Source organism: Cyanistes caeruleus, chromosome 12, assembly GCF_971803275.1.
Source record: "Cyanistes caeruleus chromosome 12, bCyaCae1.hap1.1, whole genome shotgun sequence".
In the NCBI taxonomy this organism is placed as follows: domain Eukaryota; kingdom Metazoa; phylum Chordata; class Aves; order Passeriformes; family Paridae; genus Cyanistes; species Cyanistes caeruleus.
This window is the reverse complement of record NC_141712.1, coordinates 18,512,168-18,530,929: the sequence shown is the minus strand read 5'-3', so window position 1 is coordinate 18,530,929 and position 18,762 is coordinate 18,512,168. Positions and strand designations below refer to the sequence as shown.

General features: G+C 45.4%; 1 protein-coding gene across 3 annotated transcripts; it reads left to right on the top strand.

Annotated features, from left to right (window-relative positions):
• The first annotated feature begins 3,144 nt into the window (after window positions 1-3,144).
• KCNG4 (potassium voltage-gated channel modifier subfamily G member 4) lies at window positions 3,145-18,526 on the top strand. Of its 3 annotated transcripts, none has more exons than XM_023934513.2 (3): window positions 3,145-3,459; window positions 4,311-5,110; window positions 16,588-18,526. In XM_023934513.2, the coding sequence occupies exons 2-3, from the start codon at window positions 4,361-4,363 to the stop codon at window positions 17,371-17,373; spliced, it is 1,536 nt and encodes a 511-aa protein (XP_023790281.2). In that variant the 5' UTR covers window positions 3,145-3,459; window positions 4,311-4,360; the 3' UTR covers window positions 17,374-18,526. The 3 variants fall into 3 exon arrangements, with proteins under 3 accessions (XP_023790281.2, XP_086703596.1, XP_023790282.2); XM_086847470.1 differs by lacking the exon at window positions 3,145-3,459 and adding an exon at window positions 3,790-3,884; XM_023934514.2 differs by lacking the exon at window positions 3,145-3,459 and having other exon boundaries at window positions 4,296-5,110.
• Window positions 18,527-18,762: the final 236 nt, after the last annotated feature.

The window sequence follows — 18,762 nt, the reverse complement described above, 5'->3', positions numbered from 1 at the left end:
ATTTCTTTTCCTCATTTTTTTTTTCCCCTCCCCTTCTCCAGCGCATTCATATTTCTTTAAATAATTATTTTGATTTACACTTTTGTTTTCCCCCTGACTTTAAAAGCCTGAAATGCATCTTGTGTTAGAGATGCCAGGCAAAGCAATTATCTTGGTATTATATTTAAGCATCACAAAAAGCCTGCTTGGGGAGGGAGGAGGATTGACAACAGTGCTTTTATTAAATTACAAGCTGCTCCCTGCAGAAAGATTGGGAGGCTGGAAGCACGGAGCATTTCCGAGTGAGATTGCCCATTATATACAGACATCATTAGTCTGGAGTGGCTATACATGCACATCTGGATATAAGCAGATAATTCAGGCCTTTTGGGCTCTTCTGACAGGGAAATATTGTCAGGTAAATATTGTATGATCAACCCAAAGGTGCAACAGCAACCTGTGCTAAAACATCTCCCTGGTGCCCAGGAGTAGGTGGGCTGCTGAATTTCTGTGCCAGACACTGGATCTGCCTGGGGAACCTTCATTGCATAAATTTCTCAGTTCTTTTCTAAATACTTTACACTTTTGGCCACTGCAACTGCGTGTGCCCATAAATTCTACAGTTTTATTGTGTGCTCTGTGGGAAAAAAGAATCTCTGTTTTCTGTGTGTGTCTGCTCTTTATACAGGATGCTGGCATAGCTGCAGAGAACAGAACAGCAGAGATGAAATCTCAGGTGAGCAGGTGACAGGGAACACCACCAGCTTCCCCATCTCCTACAGCATCAGCTCTTACAAAAGCCAGCTCTCGGCTCTGAATAAGAGTCCTGTGAAGGCTTTCATTGCTGACATCTGTAGGGGAGATAGGCTCACTCTGCCAGGGACAGGATTTGAACTGCACCACCACAGCCAGCAGGTTCCCAACCCGCTGGGCAAGCACCTCCTGCTGCTCCTTCCTCAGCAGCTGCACCTTGTCCTTGTACAGCAGGGCTGAGAGAGCAAGGACTAAACCAAACCACAGGAGAATGGCAAAACTACCAAAGGAGGGGAAGAAGCAGGAGAGAGGAATGTCATCCATGCCAACAAATCAGTGAAGCATATGGAAGCTGCATCTAAGGCATAAAGGGTGTGTGAGGAGTTGATATAACCAGATGGCTAAAGAGCAAGGAGAGAGCAATTCCAGAAGTTGTGAGGGAAACGGGGAACAGAGGAAGAAATTAAGGACTGTGAACCTCATCTTGAAAAGGGTACAGAGAATTTAACAGGATAACTATAGCAGTAGTGATTGATGAAAAATCAATCACGAAGATGAAAATTTTTTAAAATGTGAAAGAACACATCAGAAGATATTAGAACTGAGCCAGGAATTTGCCTTTCTCACCTGCAGAGGTGAGAGGTCTCCCACAGCTGTGGCAGAAGGGTCCAGGAGGGCAGAAACAGAGCCTGGCCAGGACAGAAGGACAGATCTGGAGTGAGGTACATGTTTAAGCCCTTCAGAGCTGGGTTCAGGGCTGGCTTCCTCAGACACCAGATTAGGTATATTTCTTTTGTGTGCACTCATCTCCCATTGATAAAATTCAGATAGAAATATTTCTATACATTCTCTCCATATCCATTCTCTGTCTCTGACAGGTATTTGTATGAGCAATGAGGACCTGATCAATCTGCAGACACAACTGCAGGTCCCAATAAAACAACTATTAGAGTACCCAGTCTTAGAATAGAAAGCCTAAAATTAAAGTACATGTATTTCTTGATAAATAAATGCAGCACTTAAATAACTCAATTGCACACAGCATTTACTCATTGCTTTGGATTTATTCACCTTCTTGTCAGAAAAATAACCTTTAACAACGCCATGCAAGGGCTTCACAAGGTGGGAAGGAAATGCTAATTGGTTTTATCCTTTTGTGAAACAATCCATCCAAAGTTAATTAGAACGGCTTTGCTTTTTCTTCGCAGCAATAATCCATAAGAAAGACGGATGGGCAGAGCAAGCTGCGTCCTGCACAAAGGTGGTGGGATTGAAGTGATTCTGAGCTGAGCTCCCACAACTCCGTGGCCTTCAGGCATCTCTCTGGCCTTTCTCTGAGGGTGGCAGAATTAGGGCTGGAGTGAAAACCCCGGTGCTGAAGCCTGATAAGAAGTTAATCTTGTGGGCACTACGTGGCCCAGAGAGATGTGCCCCAAAAGCCCAATTAGCAAAGGTTTCCTGTCCTAGGCTGTGCCATAGCCTCGCTCAGCGCTGATAAAGAGCTGAGGAGCAGCAGCTCAGGGCTTCACCAGCCCCTCACACATCACAGGCCTGAGGAGCACCTGCGTTTTGTCCCCTTCTCACTTCTCCTGGTGCCCTTCACACTCTCAGTGTGCCATTTAAATCCCACAGGTTCACACATCTCTCTGGAGACAGGATTCACCTCAGAGCTTTCAGCCACGCTGGCTGCAGACACAAGCCAAGGCTTTCCTCACTGCCTGGGGAGCCCCACGGAGGGTACCTGGCCACAGAACCTGACCCCAGGTTTCTTAGACCCAAGAATGGAGGCCAAGCAAACAGAATTTGTGTGAAATCTCTGCCATCCCAACTGCAGAACCCAAAATCATTACAGCAAGCCCAGTCCCCTAGAGCCACACATGAGCAAAGCGAGAAAATGATAAGGTTTGGTTTCCCATCATCTGTAAAGAGAAGAGGAAAATGTTCTTGGCTGTTGGAAAAGCACTGCAGATCTGGAAAAGAGAGTGCTCAGCATCTGTGCTTTACAAGCCAGAGGTCCTCTCTTTTATGGAAGGAAAGCTGTTCCATAACAGCCAAAGGAATGCTGAGGCACAGCATCCATGGACACTACAAATTCCCCTTTCCGTCTGGGGACATTAAAGAGCAAATCCCCGTTTCAGAAGGGATGCAGGTGATGGAAACAGCTGCTGATAAATTTAACTGGTTTCTCCAGACCAAGAGGCTCTAGCATGACTATGATGGAAGGAGTTAATAGACACTGAAATTGTTTTATTAAGGAGATTTGCCAGAATTTACTGGTTATTAAACCTCATTAGCCGGGGACTTGTACTCCATGTTCTTACCCCGTTGCTGCCTGCTGCCTGCTGGATACACGGAGGGATGCTGGAGAGATTATTCCTAAGCCCTTCCCCCTTCCCTCTCCCCTCCTCTTCCAGGACCACACTGACAGTCCCGGGGGAAGGAGAGGAGGGACAGGGAGAGGGCAGGATCCACCAGCTCTCCCCAGCATCTCCCAGCAGAGGAGCTGCCCCTCGGGACACCTCAGCACAACATATGTTACATCAACACACACGCCTGCTTTCCCCTTCCAGGAAAGAAGCGGAGGAGGGAAGAGACGGCCAGCTCCAGCGTGCTGCAGGGATTTTCCGTGTGATCCATCCCGGAGCATGTTCCCAGGAGCTGCTGCCGGACCCTGCCCCGTGTGCGGCATGTGAGCATCACCTGCGGGGCAGCCGCTCCGCCCTGCCGGTAAGCGGCTCCGGGAAACTTTCCCTGCAGTGCTCGCACTTCGCTAATTTGGGGGGAAAAAAGCTGCTTTTTAATCTCTAGGGACTACGGGCAGAAGCAGGGGTTTGTCCCTGAAAGGAGGAGGGATTGTTTCAATCGCTGCCCCGCTCCGAGCTGGGAAAACACTTTCTGCCTGCTTCACAAAAGTTCTCCCCGCGGTGGGCAAAGGTTCCCCCCCAGCTTCTCAGTAATTTGCAGTGGCACGAGGTCGGGTTGATCAGAATAGTCATCATTTAGACACAAGTTGCCCACTTAAGGCACTGTGTAAAGCTGTCCCCGCTAATCCCCGCAGTCCCCCCAGAGGCAGAGCGGGTGTGCAGAGAGAGGAGGGAGCACGGTCTGAGCACCCGGTTAAAGCGATGGGGAACTCCGCTGCTTGATGGCAGGTAATTGACCACTCTGTCTCTAATAGCTATTAAGCAGCTTAGTCCGGTTAGAGCGTGGTTAGGGGTTTATAGAGACAAGAAAGCGAAGCGACAGCGACCGGGAAATTAGCGGGATAAGGGTAAGGGTGCCCGGAGCTGCCGGGAGAAGAGCCCGAGGTGTTCCCGGCTGGATTGGCAGAGCCTGGCTGATAATTATGAATGAGGCTGTAGCTCTGCTCCGTGCCTGTGTTGCCAGACAACCAATGAGGCTGCAAAGCCAAGCTCATTCACGGGCTGCAGGTTCCAGGAAGAAGCACAGAGGTGATTTCTACTTACAAAACAGGCGCTCACTAATTTCGAGACCGAGGAAAGTGCCTGGGAACACCTTTTCCCTCGCAGTAACCTCTGCTATGTTTTCTCCTCCTCCCTGTGTCTGCTGGCTGACAGATCCCCCCGCTCTGATGCCGTTCTGGATGTCCCGGTGAGAACTCTTAGAGATGCCTATTCTCTCCAGAGGCAGTGACCAAGACTATAGCAACATCAGCTACAACTCCTGCAATTCCTTGAGCCACTTCCTTCCCATCTGCGTGGAAACCCCTTCTGTCAAGGGGGTCCATTACCAGAGAGCCAGGAGGATTTACCACCCGGACCAAGCGTCTGCAGCCGATCTAAAGACAGAGATCATGATCAACGTAGGGGGCATCAAGTACCTGCTGCCTTGGAGTACTTTAGATGAGTTTCCCCTGACCAGACTGAGCAAACTAAAGCTTTGCAGCAGCTACGAAGAAATCATCCAGCTGTGCGACGATTACGATGAAGACACCCACGAGTTCTTCTTTGACAGGAACCCCAACGCGTTTGGGATGATCGTCAGCTTCCTAGCAGCAGGGAAGCTGATGCTCTTGAGAGACATGTGTGCCTTGTCTTTCCAGGAGGAGCTGAGGTACTGGGGCATTGAGGAATCCAACCTGGAGAACTGCTGCTTTCGGAAACTGTTCCAGAAACTGCAGGAGCTGGCCGAGATCCGCAAGGAAGAGGAGCTCCGGAGGAGCAAGGAAGCCTCGTGCGTCTTGGATGAGAAAACCAGATTTGGGCAGTTCATGAACAGACTCCGAGATATGGTGGAAAATCCCCAGTCAGGACTGCCAGGCAAAGTCTTTGCTTGTCTCTCCATCCTCTTTGTGGCCACCACAGCTGTCAGCCTTTGTGTGAGCACAATGCCAGACTTGAGAGCTGAAGAGGACAGGGTAAGTCAGTCCTTCTTAACTGGTCTAACCACAGAGTTAATGGCACAGTCTGTGACAGGAAACACAGCAATGGCTCAAATTGGTTCTCTCATTGGATAGGTTAAGAATAATGGGAACAAATATTATACTGATTTTTAGCTAAAATACAAGAAAGCTTTTGGGCAGAGCAGATATTTCAGGTCTCCAGTATAGGGCTGTTTTTCCTTCTTGAGAAGCAGCTGCCAGTGTAAGATTAACTTGTTAGCACTGGGACTCTCAAACTGACATTATGGAGTTTTCAAGATGCTTCACTCTCTAGTTACAGGCAATCTCTCCTTTGGACACATCAGCTACAGCAATATTTTTCTCTGATATCTTTACTTTTAAAACAGCTGGGCATCTTCCCTTGAGATAAAACTTTCAAATGCTTAAAGAGGGAGAAATATTCATTAATTTTTATATGTTACATTTCAGTAGTTGCATAAAGATTGAAGGATGAGAGGCAGATGAAGTATTTTTTCACATGCTGATACTTAAAAGCTGTGCCTCCAAAAATCACAATTCCATGCTAAGAGAATTCTGTGTTTTCCCCATATATATGTACATATTGTAGGAGCAATACCAAGCACTATCTGAACTGCTCACTGCATTTAAACCCTTCTCAAAGAACTCATCCACATTAATTCAGGACAAATAATTCAAGCCTGTATCACACATGAAGGATCTGCTCTATAACACTACTGTAAATATTTCAGCATTTAAAAGATTTATTTTTGTAATAATAGACCAGAGGAAAAGTAAGAATCCAAAGTTATTTCAGATGTGGTAATGTCCAAATTCATCAAATAACCTTCACTAATCTGGGTAATGAATCCTGCACTTCATTTGCAAATTGCCCTTCCAAAAGTGCTGAGGAAATCTGTGTCAAATAAACCCCCAGCCCCAACCCCTGCTGTAAGACAAGACACTCCTCAGAGTGCCATATATTGATGAATAAAGTCATTTTTTACATTTATGGCACAGCCTGGTGTGCACAAGACAAAAATCTGTATCTATTTTACTGGTCAAGCCATTGGTCAAAGCAGCCTTGTCACGGTTAAAATATGTCCTGATATTTGATGTCTTGGAATAAAACTGAGGGCTGCACAGGAGGCTGAAATCTAAGATCATTCCCTTTTCCATTTTAACCCCTTGACTATTAACTTCCATTTGCTCAGGAAGGCTCCAAGCCGTCAGGAATAAGCCTGGTGCTCTTGCAGCCTTCCTCAGCTATTACTTTTTTGGCTGAAAAAAAGGGAAAATTGTGTTCACAGGAAAAGCTGTTAACACTGTTCCAATGCTTCTTCCAAGGAAGTACTTTAAATATAGAACATCCTTCTTCCAGCTTGATGTACAAACATTACAAACTGCTCCAGCAAGTGCTTCCTACTAACTTTGTTAATGGAAGTGGCTCAATGCTTTTTTATCTTCATTTCCCAAGCACTGCAGGAAAAGCTTTGGTAAATAAGTCCTGTGCAGAAGAGCCAGCACATGAGCAGAACTCTGCTGGATGTAAGGGGCTGTGTGTTTTAAAAATAATTTATGAAGTTAGGAAGAAAAGCATGCTGAGGGTTGTGAGTGTGTCTGGGAGCAGCAGTGAAGCTGCTGTTCCTGGATTTCCTATAAAACAAGGATGGCACTACTACTTAGAGATATATATACACCACTGCTTTAAAAACAAGCAAACTGCATCGAAACAAGCTCAAGAGATGGATTGTTGAAAGTGCAGGGGAGAGGGTGAGGGATGAACTCGAGGAAAGGACCACATTTGTTTGGAAATTGTATTTGGGAACATTGTATTTGGAAGCATTCCATAATTTACACTTAAAGCACCAGCCTAATGCACTTTTTCATTGTGCCCCAGAATACAGAGTATTAAAAGTCTTGTTCTTTGAATTATGTGATATTCTGCCACAGGAAACACAGGGGAATACAGGAGACAAAATACTCATGCCTTGTGGAAAAGCAGAGAATCTCAACTACTAACAAGCAGTTTTGGCATCCCTAAATTCTTAGCCTGCAACAACTAAGATTTCCTTACTGGGACCTCAAAAGAGCATTTTAACTAGAGCTGGAAAAATAACTCCATGAAGTTAATTGACTAAAATTAGGACTTCTTGGCTGCAGCTGAGTCATACTTTGCAAATTGCAACTCTCCGTTGATTTGTTACTCAGAACTGTTCACTGGCCTCAGAGAGTGATTCCATGGTGGGGCCACATTTACCAACAACCTGAAACAGGCATGTAGGACCTGAATTTTTGGTTTTTGGGCTGAGCACAAAGATAGTTTAATATCTGTTTGCTCAGTGACAGAAAACAGTCAAATTCCTTCACAAAGTTTCTGAACAACCTGAAATTCTGCACCTAAATTTAATAATGCTCTACTGTGAGGTTTTTACAATTCTGATTTAAAGCTTGGCAAAAGCTCTGAGGTAAATATCCTTTAAAGTACTGCAAGGATCCATTTTCCAATGTCACTAATGCTGGAAATTGAATTTATCCATATCACCCCTTCTGAAAAACAGACAAAAAAGGCTTTACCTCTGCTGCATATGTACCACTCTTGGGTCCTGCTCCTCCTCATCACAGCCACATTAAGAGAGTGAAAACTGGCTGGACTCCAGCTCAAGAAGGATCAGAGTCAAAAAAAAGAAAGGGAAAAAAAAAAAAAAAAAGGAGAAATAGTGCAAGGTGACTTCACAGAGCTGGCTCAGAGGCTGCTGATCCCACCCTGCAGGCACAGCAGATCCCTCGTCCTTCCAGCAGCTGCTCAGGCAGCTCTGCTCAGGAGGGAGGAAAGCTGCCTGGGCAGGCAGAAGAGCAACCAGGAGTCCTCAGTGTGCGAGGGCAAGTGAAAACTCCGCTCTGTCTCTGGGAGAGGGATGGCAGGGAGCCAGGAGAGAGCATCTGCATCAGGGAAACCCAGTCACCCTGGCAACCAGGGGAGGGGACAGCCATGGCCAGGGCCAGCAGGGGGGACCGCAGGGGGAGATTCGGGTGGGCAACGCAGCTGAGAGCGAAATAAAGGAGGGGTTGTTATAACCAGCACCGTGCACACACTTCAAAATGTGTTAAATGCCGTTCAGAAAGAAAAACACCGAGATTTGGGTGAAGGTTTCTGTAAGTTTGTGTCATATAAGCACACACTGTGAATCTCAACCCAGAGAGAACAGTCCCAGGTGAAGGGTGAGCAAAAAGTTCAGCAAAAATGCAGAGTAGCAGAGGAAGAGCTCTGGTGAGCTCAAGTTTGAGTCTGAACATGAAATAAATATCCAAAAGGTTTTATCATTTATGAGGCTAAGGAAAGAGGAGTGATCAAAAAGGTTGTGTTATTTAGGCACAAAACAACAGAATTATCCAAATTCTCCAGGGACAATATATCCTTGTCCTTGATATTTGATATCAGTTCTTTATGGAGATCAAACTGTCCTTGGTAAAAAAGCTTTAACCATTATTTGGTAAAAAAGATTTAATAACATCACTGTGCATTAATCAAAACACGTAGAGATAGAAAAACAGGCATATTTAGAGGTGAGGAAATCTGTTATTGATCTGAACAGGCAGCTTGGCAGGACTGCAAATCTGAACTGGAGACCAAGCACACAGGATAGGAAAGCTGAAGTGACAAAATTCACCAGTATTACCCTCAAATGAAGAAATTCAGATCATCCCACTAGAGACAGGACAGAATCCCATCAAAGCCCCCTACAAGTCCCAGCCCCATGTAAGAGTTACAGTCAGGATCTAAGAGGGGTCACTGAAACAGCTCCTGCTCAGCACATCCAACCCAAAGGAGAAAAACATCATTACACCAGAAAATGTGGGATAAAACTACTGCAGAAGGGCCTGGACAGGGAGAACACTTTGAAGTGCTCTTGGGACTTTCCTTAGGACGAGATATTTCATTTAATGAGTCCCTAAGACTGTCATCCTCTGGAGAAATGACTCAGCAGAAAGGCTCCAGCAAGGTCTGTGCTTCAGAAAGGCAGAAAATTAAGGTCAGGGGAAAGAAATTTCCAGATATTTCCATTCCTGGACCTTGTTACTACTAATTTTTGTGTTTGCTCTTAACTGACCTTGAGAAGCTTGGAATTACTTCAGGTATTTTATAGGACCTAATGAAACGAAATCATCATAAGCTGAAGCCACTGTTGTTTCATGTACAGGTTTTATCCTGAAACACAGAATATTCATTTCTTTAAAGCTGCTTTTCCTGGGATCATTTGCTTATGTTAAAACCAAGTTCCTTTTAAGAGAGTAGGTTTCTGCTCCCTGGTTGCACTTGGAATCCAAAAAAACATGAACAGATGAGGAGAACCAAGTGCTTAACATATAGAACCATTTCTAATTTATTTTTTTTTTATTATTCTACACCATTATTCTGGATGTCCTGATTAGTTTTTCAATGCTTGATGTTGCTGAAGTTTTCTGCACAATACTAAAGAATATTTGGCTTGCACACTGGGAGAAACTGCCAAGAAACAGGTTTTATTTAAAACTGGAATAAATTTACTTTACAGGGGGAAAAAACCCAATTTATTTGCCTTACTGTGAAGAGAAAGAAAATGTAATGCTCATTTAACGTGTAAGACTATAAAGGCATATGTGTACATGCCTATCTATAAATACACTGCTATATACATATAACTTGAAATTACTTGGAGAAAAAATGAAGCTGGATGTGCTTTGGCTTTATTGCATCTGCTCAAGCACTCTACTGCAGGCTCTTATCAGGTCACTTTCTGCGGACAATCCCTCTCTTAAATTCTCCAAGCATCCAGTGCAATTCTGATTTTTTTTCTGACCATTTTGATCAGCAAGGAAAGTAGGAAAATGTTTTTCAGTGGAGCACCAAAAGCCTCCTTCTCTAGCTGTACTCAGCACAGTAGAACCCAGCTAATCGGTGTGCTACATGAACTGAATTAGTTAAATTAATAATGATTGAAGAAAGGTTAAATAGGAAGCCATTAAACAACAGAAATGTTCAAGCCAGGGACTTTGATATCTATTTATGAATTATTGCTTTATGGGATCTGCCCTTTTTTATTTTTTGAGGTCAGAAACACTGGGAACTTTGACTTTGAAACCGCAGCGTTACGTTAAAACCCTGATTTCAGAGTTCCACATTATCAGTGACCATTTGCCAGGCACCCAGAACTGCACAATCCAGCACTGAGCCCGTTGTGTACAACACTGATGAAGTTCACATCATTTAAACCCTGCTCTCCACAGCCAAAAGGGCACTGCGGGGGTGGGCACTGCTGACCATCTGTGCTCTCTGCCACACAAAATAAGTGTTTGCACAAACCCCTGGCCCTCCAGGGAGGGAGTGGATGGCTGGCTTGCCAAAGCAAGTGTTCAGGAAGCACAATTAGACACTATTAGTTTGCCTTATGTTCATCCCCTTTTGGCTTAGCAGCGCTAAGGCTCCCAGCTCTGCACGCCATGCTGGGGGGGCACCCAGCTGTGCCAGCTGTGCCAGCTGTGCCAGCTGTGCGGCACTGGGCAGTGCTCCAACAGCTGTGCAGTGTGCCAGCACGTGTCCCTCACTGGCAACCAGGAGTTTTTTCCCCTCCTGCTGCTTTTGGGGTTGTAATTGTTACAAAATCCTGCTCACCCTCCTCGCCTGGCTCTCCTCAAGGGGCTCGGCACAGGTGAGTGTTCAATAAATGCCTGCTTTGGGAAGATGGGTGCTCCCTTTCATGGAGGCATTCCATCTCTGGAACACTCTGCTGGAAACTAATTTATCCTCCAAGTTCCTTCCCACAGTGCCAGCACCTCTCATTAGCAGCAGTGTCTTCCCTTAAAACAGATTAAACAGTATTTGGGACCCCCTGTACTCCAGAGTCGCAGTAAGAAGGAATTTCTGCTCCGAAGAATTTACCGTGCAATGAGAAAAGAAACAAAGATATGGTAATAGCAAAGTGCTTTGACCAGCAGCAAAACCATCAGTTGAAGGTTTTCCTCCCAAGTCCAGATAAATTCCTTGTCATTTTGACTATACTGCTCTTCACAGTTACATTTTCTGTTAGATTCCTGACTAGAAAAACAAGAAAAAGTTTACTCTTTCACATCCTTCTGCTAACACCAACACTTTTTTTTTTAATCAACTGGTTTAAATCAAATTCACATCCTTCAGACTCACTCTCTGAGTGTTTGCAGACAAGGGACCCAAATTTAAAAGTTAATTGTGACATTTTATTTTAGGTACACTTCTACCGCAGAGGGGATAATTATTTGATGGACACAGAGCATAAATTTCTTTTTCTGTTATTTCTAAAGTCCACATTAACACAATACCAATATTAGTTTAGTTTCCTTAAAAGTTGTAGTTGCAATAATTGTTTTCCTCAGTCCAGGCTTCTTTCCCATCACTTAGAACAAGTGGGAACTCATTGTGTTCTCAGAATGGGCAGCACTGCTTTAACAAGCTCATCATTCCCTAAATCAGGTTAAAGTCTATTTCTCAGCTGTAACCTTCTGATTTTACTGCATCAGGCTGAAACCATAAATCCAAGTGCTGATGTGATCCATAACACAGAGTTTCCAAGCTCTCCCTCCCCATCATTTGATTCAGCAGAGCGTGGTTTAATTATTCAAATCCCAGCGTCAATGCGGCCGCAGTGATTCAGCAGTACCTGCAGCACTGCAGCTGGATCCTGGAGCTCAGGTATGCAGGGAACATGGATTGGCACCACATTTCCTAACCAAGCCTTCTCTTCACAGCCAGAAGGGATTTCTGCCCTGTATCTGCTCATCTCCTGCTGCCAGCGGGATGAGAACAGCTTGGAGCCAGCTGGGTTGCTCTGTTCCCTACACCCAGGTCTTGCTCTGCCTCTGCTCCTTCCTAACCCTTCTCCAGACTTGCAGCCTCTATTCCCACAGCCTTGGGTCTGTGGCAGACCACAGGTTGTTTTTCACCATGCCATTAGTTGGGATTTCTCACACAGAGGGAATTGCTCAGGGAGAAGCTCTACACCAGGATTCCCTGCCCAGGTGCGACTGGGAAGCTCAAAAGGCTGGAAAAGAGTCCCCAGGAAATGGCAGCCTTGGGCTTGGAGAGGGAAATTCCTGCTGGTTTTACTTCTGAACCCTGCACCTGGAGGGCTGGCTGAGTTTGGCCACAGGGCCAGGCTGCAGGAAGAGCAGTCTGGCTGGGATAAGTGCTGGCAGAAGGCAGGTCGGGAGGCACAGGACAGGCTGAGCCCATCTGCTGCCACTCCCATGGACATGGCCCACAGAGCAGTGTGTGCATCACAGGAAGGATCTGAGCAGCAGCCTGGCAGTGCCAGACAGAACCTGCCCCTGCCAGGACAAATGCAGCAGAAGAGAACCATGACCTTGCAGCAGCCACAGAGCCAGGTGACATCCTGGCAGCCTGTCCTTCCACTGCAGAGCGACAAGAGGTGCACGTCCTGTGCTCAGGGAAACTCCTCTAGATCCAGTAGGATGGGGAATGTGCTCTTTGAGCTCCTTGCCTGGGTCTGGCTCCATTAGGTGTGGGTCACTGAGCACCAGGAGAGCCTTTCCTCGGGAGCAGTCACTGCCTGGGAGCAGGGCTCAGATCCTCTCAGCCCCTTGCTCCTTTGTTTTATGATGATGAGCCCGCTGGTTCCCATCAACATGTCCTGGGAATAACAGTGTTTGCATGAAGGGGTTCAGCCATGACTTCTAGCTGGGCTCAAGGACTTTTATCAGCTTGGCTTCATAAATAACACGAGATTCCTTTCTCACGAGTGTGCTGTCTAAGCAACATATAAGCCCTGTGCTGAGGTCCACATTGATTTTCCCTCTAAGGCTCTGGAAATATGACATGATTCTGAAATAATCCAGATATACTGATCAAGCTGTGCTTATTAGCAAAGTGTTCTACAAGCATTGGAGGAACTCTTGCTATTTAATTTGGGGATAGATGGTTTGACACAGGAAACACTCAGAACCACTGACACCATCCTGAGCTGAGCTCCCTGGCAAGCACAGGAAGAAATGCTGTGGTTTTGCTTGTTTTACCTCTCAGACTCCACCCTGTTTATAGATTGTGGGAAATCCCAAATTACACACCACAGAAAACAGGCTCAGATTGCTGCCAATAAACTTCCATTTAGAGTCAATCACAGCCAGGGCAGAAAGTTGGTACTTATCCAATTTTATCCTCACACAGCTGCAGCACTGCTCTCCCAACATAATGGGAATAACAGGATTTCTTTCCTCACTGTACTTCAGATTAAGAGGGAATAAAGGGTAAATACCCCCTGCAAAAGTTATTGGGGTAAATCTCTGGCAGTAGAAAACTCATTGGTGGATCAAGTAATGATTCAGAACAAGTTTTCCAAAGCATATTTTAATTGTGAATTAAAGAGTGCAGGCAGGTGGGACACAAATGATCAGCACAGAGCAGACCCTGAAGGAACAAGAGCAGTTTCTTGGTGGTGTCATACAGTTATTCAATAATAACAACAAACTTTTCCTTTGTCTAGAACACATAAAAAGAGCGAGCAGCATCTGGAAACCAGCATGGATAGATGAGAGATATATTCTTCAGGGGAAATTCTGATTCAGTCTCCCTGGGCATAACTAAAATTATTGATGCATGAAAAGGTATTATTTTCACTAGATGAGATTTATGCCTGTTGTATGTTAGGCTAGTGCTGCAGAACTCTGGGATCTGATTTTGTTTGTTATCCTAGACATCATTGCATTTTAATTAATGTTCCCTGGCAAACTAAGAGGCTGGGAAATTTATCTCTTTTTATCTTGTGAGTGGCATGTATCTCAAGCACATTTAGCTGGAATTCACAACTAGTGAATAAATTTCTTTTTTGCTGCCCCATCCCTGGAAGCATCCAAGGCCAGGCTGGAGCAACCTGCTCTTTTAAGGTCCCTTCTACCCAAACCATTCTGGGATTCTGTGAGTGGAAAACAGAAGCCAGGAGAGTTGCCTTGGTTTCCTCTGGCTGTTGAGGGAACTGGGTTAACTGGACTCAGTACTGCTGTTCTTCTCTTTTATTAGGAACCTAATTTTTTGGGTTTTTTTCCTATTTAAAGAGAATTTAACAGAAATATCCTAAAATGAGCAATCTCACTGTAACACCATAAACTCCAGCACATAAGAGAAATGGAAAATAAGTCACTCTCTTATATGCCAGAAGGGGATAATCAAAGGAAGCTTGACTTTTTGACTCTCTCTGGTGGTAGAGTAGTTTAAAACAACTCCTTTGCTTCTTTGAGGTAATTTATAAATCTAAGAAACCACTTAATATTTCAGGCACCATGCTTAATATATATCTTTTTACACACAAAATATTGTTTCATTCATTGCTGAGCCAAATGCTCATTTCATACAGAAGATCAATATCAGGCACTCATTTTATTACATTTATATCACAGGTTGTAGAATTTCTGCTGGAGGCAAGTTCCATAAATCCTGATAAGTTCTTGCATTGTTGAAAAGTAAATCTGCAGGATGAATAAAGTATAAAGAGTTACATACTCACTGCTGGGCCTGTTCTCCTGTCAAAGTCAGTGGCAGGTTGAGTACAGATTGATGTCAGATAGATTTGTTGAAAAAGCCCTTCCAAAACATGCTGTGGTCAGTTATAAATAAAATCTCATCTTCCCCTCTTGCTCAAGGTCAGCACCATTCCAGCTTGGAGCTTTTAGAGCTCCCACTCCACCATGAGCAAAACTGCAGCAGGAGGAGGAAAAGCTCAGTGAAAATTTGACTCCAAGATCTGGAAATAAAACCCCAGAATTTTACTCTAGCTCATGGTGAGGTGAAGGGAGGGAGTTTGTTGTGGTTTGTGTTGGCAGGTGCTGAACACTTGAATATCCAAATGTGTCTGGTTTGTTCAGAAAGAGGAATTGTATGAAAGCTGTTGTGGAACAGAGATTTATTTATTGGACATTTGGGCAAAAAAAGCCTTTCATGAGTCAGGGTATTTGGGCCATTCTGCAAGTAACTAATGGGAACGTGGTGGCAAAATAGATTTACAATCTCCCACTGACACAGAGGCATCAGCATTTTGTTGAGAACAGAGATTTGAAGTCAGTGTGTTCTGCCTGTTCTTTGGACAGCAGTTCTGAGAGCAACATAAAACACTGGGGTGTAAAAATCCTCAAAACTACTGGGAGAAACAGAAATTTGCTTTGGTGCTTGAAATTTCCTTACCCACTCCCCCTTATTTCAATATTGGCTGCTTTTGAGCAGGATATTCAAAAGGATTAAGAATGTTTGAGGAAACTGACATTAGAGAGGGATGTTCTATAGAAATCAAGTCAGGTGCATTCCATAATATATACAAATGTTCCTAATATATAAAACATTCACATACAGACTCTTGGGATTACATCCATCTCCCAATGTGAAGTCATTGAGCATGTTCTCATTATGCTGACAGCATAAATTGCCTTCACTAAGTAAATATGAATTTCCATAGGGAATACTGAGGTCACTGAGGGTGGCAAGAATTAAAAATCTCCCAAACTGTCTCTGCATTGCTACACCTTGAAATTTCACACTCAGTTCAAAAGACACCCTACATCTTCATGGTTAAACCTTCCAGCAAACAGAATTTCTTTTCTTCTATTTTCTAAGGAAGGAACAGGGAAAACCCCACAATGATCTGAGACCAATGTCACCTGAAAACATCTACAGGCAAATAAATAACAGATGTACTGGAAATTCAGCCCAGCTAACAAAAAATTAAGTAAATCTTGATGGGAGCAATGAATAATTGAGAGGCCACATCATTGGAGTGGCCAGAGGCAGGTCTGCTCAGAGTCCAGGCTGTGCTGAACGATAATTCAGGGCTCAGAAAGAGTGAGCACTGCACAGCACAACTGCTGATTGTAGGCAATCTCATCAAGCCCAGTCAGCAGCTCTGCAAACATCAATGCACTCCAGCACAGACTGCAAATGGAGCCACAGCCTGACCCTGCGTGCAGGGCCAGGACTTCATTAGCTTTTGTGGTGTTTCATTTTAGGGGTAAAATACAGACTCGACAGCTTACTGTGCAGAAAGGAAAAATCCCCAAACGCTGCTACAGAGCTAAATTGTTCTGAGGGCTGGGCAGGGTAAAACACACTCCTGAAGGGGAACCTCTACTGGCCAATTCTATAACACAAAAAGACTTGTTACTCCCAAGTGCAGCAGTAAGTGGGAATTATTCAGGACTTACAGCCTGCATGCCAGGACTTTAAACATGGATGGGTTTCATTCAAGTAGTTTGCAAGAAGCAGCACAGTAAAATGAGGCAGGCAGGTAGATCTGTTTGTTCAGCTCTTTCATGAGCTCAATATTCTCTGTGCACAATTCAAGGACAGCTGCCACGCTACCTGTGAGCTGGGGTTTGTTTATCTCTGGTACCAGTGACTCAGGCAGATCCATATTGCTTCTCTCTCTTTGGATGCCGGTTGACAGACTGTTCTTTTGTGCATTTCCCTCTCTGTCTTGTGCCAGGGTGAGTGTTCCCAGAAGTGCTATTACATCTTCGTCATCGAGACCATCTGCGTGGCTTGGTTCTCCCTGGAGTTCTGCCTGCGGTTCATCCAGGCCAGGAGCAAGTGTCAGTTCTTCAAAGGACCCCTGAACATCATTGACTTCATGGCCATTTCCCCCTACTACGTCTCCCTCATCTTCTCCGAGGACGACTCCAGCGAGGAGGAGGACAGGCCGAGCAGCAACACCTACCTGGAGAAGGTGGGCTTGGTGCTACGGGTTTTACGTGCCTTGAGGATCCTGTACGTCATGCGCCTTGCCCGCCACTCCCTGGGGCTGCAGACGCTGGGGCTCACCGTGCGCAAGTGCACGCGGGAATTCGGGCTGCTGCTGCTCTTCCTGTGCGTGGCCGTCACCCTCTTCTCCCCGCTGGTGTACCTGGCCGAGAACGAGTCGGGCAGGGTGCTGGAGTTCACCAGCATCCCCGCCTCCTACTGGTGGGCCATCATCTCCATGACCACCGTGGGCTACGGGGACATGGTGCCGCGGAGCGTGCCGGGCCAGATGGTGGCTCTCAGCAGCATCCTCAGCGGGATCCTCATCATGTCCTTCCCCGCAACCTCGATATTCCACACCTTCTCCCACTCCTACTCCGAGCTGCGCAAGGAGCACGAGCGGCTGCAGTCGCGGCTGAGCCGAGCAAAGAACGCCAATCGCTCCGGGGAGAGCGACACCTTCAACGAGACTGACAGCCTGATCCTGGATGGCCAGGTGTCCCCCATCAAACACATCCCCACAGGGAACTGAGCCTGGTGTCCCCCATCAAACACATCCCCACAGGGAACTGAGCCTGGTGTCCCCCATCAAACACATCCCCACAGGGAACTGAGCCTGGTGTCCCCCATCAAACACATCCACACAGGGAACTGAGCCTGGTGTCCCATCAAACACATCCCCACAGGGAACTGAGCCTGGTGTCCCCCATCAAACACATCCACACAGGGAACTGAGCCTGGTGTCCCCCATCAAACACATCCACACAGGGAACTGAGCCTGGTGTCCTCCATCAAACACATCCCCACAGGGAACTGAGCCTGGTGTTCCCATCAAACACATCCACACAGAGAACTGAGCCTGGTGTCCTCCATCAAACACATCCACACAGGGAACTGAGCCTGGTGTCCCATCAAACACATCCACACAGAGAACTGAGCCTGGCCTGGGGCATTCCCAAAAACAACCACAGAAATGTGCACATGTGTGCATCAGCAAAATACACGAAGCAAAGCAACAACACAGGTTACAGTGCTGTCCTCTCCCTGGCATAGGTATAAGGAGCAGCCAACCCAACAGAGCCAGCTCCAAAAAATCCCCATGGAGCTGGAGGCTGGGAGAATGTAAACAAGGGTTTATTCCATGATAAATGCTCATTCTTCTCTATGACTACTCAGAATAAACTTTGTCTCTGCCGCTGATGCATCTTGCTGAATACCTAGTAGTGAAGGAGTAACAAACAAACAAACCAGCTTCTGCTGGTACAAACACACTCTTTATTCCATTTGCCTTTGAGTTCCCAGTGCTCTCACAGTGAGTATGCTGAGCCAGGCGTTAGGACACGTTTTTTCAGTGCTACACACCAGTGTATCCACAGCTCATCCACCAGGCATACAGATACAAATCCAAATTCTGTATTTAAGGCCAGTAACAAGCTTAAAACCGCTGTATGTGACAGCTTTCAAAGTTTGCCTGTAGCCAGACGATCAACCTGTACCCACCAAATTGCACTGCTTTGTGTAATACACATACTGTTTGCAAGAGCATTTGCTTGAAAGGCAGTTGTGGTCTGCAGACTAAACATATCATACTAGACAGCAAAAGTCTTCAAATTTCTTTTTCATATAACTATTTAAAATAACAATGAGGAATAAAAAAAGCCCAAGCTTACTCATCATATTAAAAAGCCTTGGTGTTATATTTTTTTTGTTGAATGGTGATGGTTTCTCTGGAAGAAAGATAAAAAATAGACTTATTTTAAATGTGATGGTAGCTCAGAAGTATCCAAAGGTATAAATAGTAAAGAATGAGGGGAATGATTGCCCCAGAGGCAATGGGAGTGATTTTCTGATGGGAGTGGAAGATTCCCCTTTGGGAAACCCATGCACAGCCAGAAGGAAGCAGCAGGGCTTTGCAGAGGTC